The sequence below is a fragment of the Equus quagga genome, unplaced genomic scaffold, assembly GCF_021613505.1.
Source record: "Equus quagga isolate Etosha38 unplaced genomic scaffold, UCLA_HA_Equagga_1.0 198222_RagTag, whole genome shotgun sequence".
Taxonomy (NCBI): domain Eukaryota; kingdom Metazoa; phylum Chordata; class Mammalia; order Perissodactyla; family Equidae; genus Equus; species Equus quagga.
This window is the reverse complement of record NW_025798230.1, coordinates 1-4,484: the sequence shown is the minus strand read 5'-3', so window position 1 is coordinate 4,484 and position 4,484 is coordinate 1. Positions and strand designations below refer to the sequence as shown.

The 4,484-nt window shown below is 49.5% G+C and overlaps 1 protein-coding gene across 1 annotated transcript; it reads left to right on the top strand.

The window, feature by feature from the left end:
- Positions 1–6: 6 nt before the first annotated feature.
- LOC124233350 (keratin, type II cytoskeletal 6A) lies at positions 7–4,478 on the top strand (the record flags this gene model as incomplete). Its single annotated transcript, XM_046650494.1, has 9 exons — positions 7–330; positions 1,272–1,486; positions 1,832–1,892; positions 2,047–2,142; positions 2,264–2,428; positions 2,921–3,046; positions 3,874–4,094; positions 4,314–4,348; positions 4,462–4,478. Coding segments are annotated over 9 exons (1,260 nt in total), but the record flags the coding sequence as incomplete, so codon positions are not given.
- Between the last annotated feature and the right edge of the window lie 6 nt (positions 4,479–4,484).

Below are 4,484 nucleotides of genomic sequence, written 5' to 3'. Positions count from 1 at the left end.
ATCGGAGGGGGCAGCTGTGCCATCAGTGGCGGATATGGTGGCAGAGTTGGAGGTGGCTTTGGCTTTGGAGGTGGAGCCGGGAGTGGATTTGGTTTCGGCGGTGGAGCTGGTGCTGGCTTTGGGCTCGGTGGTGGCGCTGGCTTTGTTGGTGGCTATGGGGGCTCTGGCTTCCCTGTGTGCCCTCCTGGAGGCATCCAAGAGGTCACCGTCAACCAGAGCCTCCTCACTCCTCTGAACCTGCAAATCGACCCCACCATCCAGCGGGTGAGAACTGAGGAGCGGGAGCAGATCAAGACCCTCAACAACAAGTTCGCCTCCTTCATCGACAAGGTGAGCCGGGAGGACCCGCCCTCCAGGAGGATTTCAGAGTCCCCAAACTAGAGAACCATGAATGTCCTACCAGGAGGAGATGAGGGGAGAGGGGTAAGGGGACCCAGGCTAGCTGTCCCCTGGGATGCCAGGTGGGCTCCATGTTGAGCACAGGCAGGAGGTGATGGACATCATCTAGAGATACTGAGCCTTTAAACGTCCCTCATTCCTGCCTAGGAAGAATTCTCAACTTTTGATAACCTTGAAGCAGATATGGGGAAATGAGAGAATGCAATGGGCTGGCTTTACCTTCTGAAGAGTCGAAGAGGTTAAGAAGAAAATTACAATGGAAAACTGGCTAGAGCTCTAGACAAGAGGGAAAGAAAAACAAAAAGAAAATATTTTCTTGCTGGATTAGAAGAAAAGAACTCAGAAGCATTGATAAATCCATAGAAATACTAAACTAGTAGAACCAGAATATGGCCATTGAGGAAGTTTATTTAGAAGACACTAGGGCGCTAAATGGAGAGTTAGATTGGAATCCACTCATTAAGTAGAAAGGAATTTAAAATCATTAGATTCTAAAGATTTGACATCCCTTTAACTAAGGAACTCTCTTAAAAAAATTTCATATTATATCAGGAAAATATTTTTAATTAAATTTGTGATTTAACTAGATTTGTGATGGCACTCAATAAGAGAGAGAGATGAGATGTTGAAGGGCACTGTAGCTTCCATAACTTGGAGGGCAAGGAGTAGATTCAGGGGTAGGTTTCATCAGTGAGATCTGTGTGGGGGGCAAGTAAACGATGTGGGGCACACGACCTGTCAGCCTGAGCCTCTGTACATGCTCTGTAGAGGCCCAGCATCGCGGTGACCACCAGGCCTGCTTGGGGACCTGATAACTCACATCTCTTGCTTCCTTCCTTTGTCTGGCAAATAACCACCTTGTCTTCCTCCAGGTGCGCTTCCTGGAACAGCAGAACAAGGTCCTGGACACCAAGTGGACCCTGCTCCAGGAGCAGGGCACCAGGACCGTGAGGCAGAACCTGGAGCCTCTGTTCGAGCAGTACATCAACAACCTCAGGAGACAGCTGGACAGTATCCTCGGGGAGAGAAGCCGCCTGGACTCGGAGCTCAGGGGCATGCAGGACCTGATGGAGGACTTCAAGAATAAGTGAGTTCCAGGAGGGACATGGGCTCAGTTTCCTGAGGCGCACAGTTCAAGACTACTGGGTGACCAGGTCAGGTGTGGGCATGAATCCTAGAAAAACATGTCCATGGACATGAAAAGCACAGTTATTGCCCAAAAGCAAACCCCGGAGGGCAAATGGGCCATATAGGTGGATGAGGAGAGTAAAGAGGAAAATATTTAAGGACTCAAAAAATCATCCTTCAGGCTCACTGGCAGGAAAGCTCAATTTGGGTGTATCCATTGTATGGAAAGTTCAGATTCTAGGCTGTTGTTTCAGTATCATCTTCACCACCAGCTCAGTTACGCCTCATCCCTTTCTAATTCTAGATATGAAGAAGAAATCAACAAGCGCACGACAGCAGAGAATGAATTTGTCACTCTGAAGAAGGTGAGCTGCTTGAGGTCAGGCGCTCATGTTTGTTTGCAGAAAGAGAGGACACGGGGTCCCTGCCCACATCAGACAGGAGAATAGTAGGGAGACTAAAAGATGGGCAGACTGGGAAGGAGAGCTCAGCTGACTCAACTGTTGGCTTATTCCATAGGATGTGGATGCTGCCTACATGAATAAGGTTGAACTACAAGCCAAGGTAGACAGCCTCACAGATGAGATCAACTTCTTGAGAGCCTTCTATGACGCAGTAAGCATCTCCACTCCCTTGGATTTACCCTGTGGGGCTCTGCAAAGGGTGCAAGACCTTGGGTTGGGTCCCTCTGTAAATGTCACAGGAAGAGATGATCTGACGATCTCGTGTTCTGCAGGAACTGGCTCAGATGCAAACCCACATCTCAGACACTTCTGTGGTCCTCTCCATGGACAACAACCGTAGCCTGGATCTGGACAGCATCATCGCCGAAGTCAAAGCCCAATATGAGGAGATCGCTCAGAGGAGCCGGGCTGAGGCTGAGTCCTGGTACCAGAGCAAGGTGAGCAGTGAGTTGGCAGCTGCTGAGGAACCCCTCTGCCCCCTCTCTCAAGACCAACCAGGCTACAGGCTCGATGGGGAAATCGACTTCGAGGAAGCTGGAGTCCTCTCACAGGATGTGTTCCCTTCACTCATAGAGTAGACATCTACAGAATTTATGTCCAAGTCTTGTAAGTCAAACCAAATGCGGAGGAAAAGCTACCATAGATAAAGAGCTAGTGATCTCTGCTTTACCTTCACCCTGATGCTGGCTCAGAAACAAAGTACAGACCCTTGCTGGTCCCAAAGAGAACTAGACAGGCAGTGGTCCCATAACAAAGATGGCCTGAGATCGGTGTACAGGATCCAGTGATCTTATAATGTCAACTCTTCCCAAAATCCCTGGTAGAGAAGGCATTAGGTTCAAGTTTAATGAATGTCTGATTCAGAAGTGAAAGTCACCTTTAGTGTGTTAAAGCCCATATACACCGCCTTCTCTCCCTCTGGACTGCAGTACGAGGAGCTTCAGGTCACAGCGGGCAGACATGGCGACGACCTGCGCAACACCAAGCAGGAGATTTCTGAGATCAACCGCATGATCCAGAGGCTGAGATCTGAGATCGACCACGTCAAGAAGCAGGTACGCTGGGGGACTGTGGGGAAGAAAAGCATCATTGTCTCCTTAGTAGACCAGCAGGCACTCTCACCATCACTGGGAAATTCCTGGGCACTGAGGGAACTGCAGGGAGCAGAGGGCACGCAGCTCCTCCTTAATGAGTTCCCACAGGTTAGGAGAGATGGATGCAAAGACTAGCGAAAGATGAAGTCACGTGGCAGGACCAATCCCGACTGATCAGAGAGGTAAAAATATAGTCTAGAGGCATTGAGAAGAGATTATGTAAGAACTGTTGATTTGGGAATACAAGGAGCAATTGAGAAAGGAAAGGGCAGACCAGAAAGTGAGGAAGATTGTTGCACACCTTCTCGAGAGTCAATGTGAAGAAGACAGTCAAGTAAGAACACAGGATGAAGATCGTTGTTACCTAAAATTGTGAGGTGGAAGGAAGTCAAGGTCTCGACTCTTTGATGTGAAACTCATCACCGCGCTGAGGATGTTTGTAGTTTCTATAAGTTAGTGTGGCATCCATATGAAATGTGGACGTTTCTAAAACTGTCACATTCAAAACAAACCAGTGAGTCCATTTCTTCCAATGTCCCCTGGTCTTATGTCTGCTGTAGTAACTTCCACCAGTCGCCACTCACATCCTCATGCAGGCTGGTTAACACACAGAGGCATAGGTTTTCTCACTGGCTCCCAGACTAGATAGGTTTACAGAATGGACAAAGACTGGACAAAGAGTCATGAACTCTGGGCTCTAGAAACCTTCCTTAATGGAAAAGAAGAACCAGGGTTAGTCTCCTCTGGAAGCCTACATTGCAAGTTCGTTCTGCCTGTTCCCCCTGTAGTGCGCCAACCTGCAGACTGCCATTGCTGATGCTGAGCAGCGTGGAGAAATGGCCCTCAAGGATGCCAAGAATAAGCTGGCTGGTCTGGAGGATGCCCTGCAGAAGGCCAAGCAAGACATGGCCCGGCTGCTGAAGGAGTACCAGGAGCTGATGAATGTCAAGCTGGCCCTGGACGTGGAGATCGCCACCTACAGGAAGCTGCTGGAGGGCGAGGAGTGCAGGTGGGTAATTCACACAACCTTCTAAACATCTGGGTCCATCTCCAGGATGTCCAGGCAGTGAGCAAGGTTAAGGCACTCTAGTGGTGGCCATAATTGCTACTTTCAGAGGACTATTTAAAAGCATTTACCCCACTGACTATGCTCAACACTGAGGCTTCCCACACTGGTCCAGCGGTGGCTCTCTGAGGTCTCATGCCCTCTGTCTTTCCTTCCTCCTAGGCTGAGTGGGGAAGGCGTTGGACAAGTCAACATCTGTAAGTACTTTTCCTTGCCTCCCTCCCTTGCCCTTGTATTTTTCTGACTGGACTCAGGCTGGCAGAATGAGCTCACCGAGTCTTGTGTGTCCTTGTCCCTCTCCCGTCCACAGCCGTGGTGCAGTCCACCGTCTCC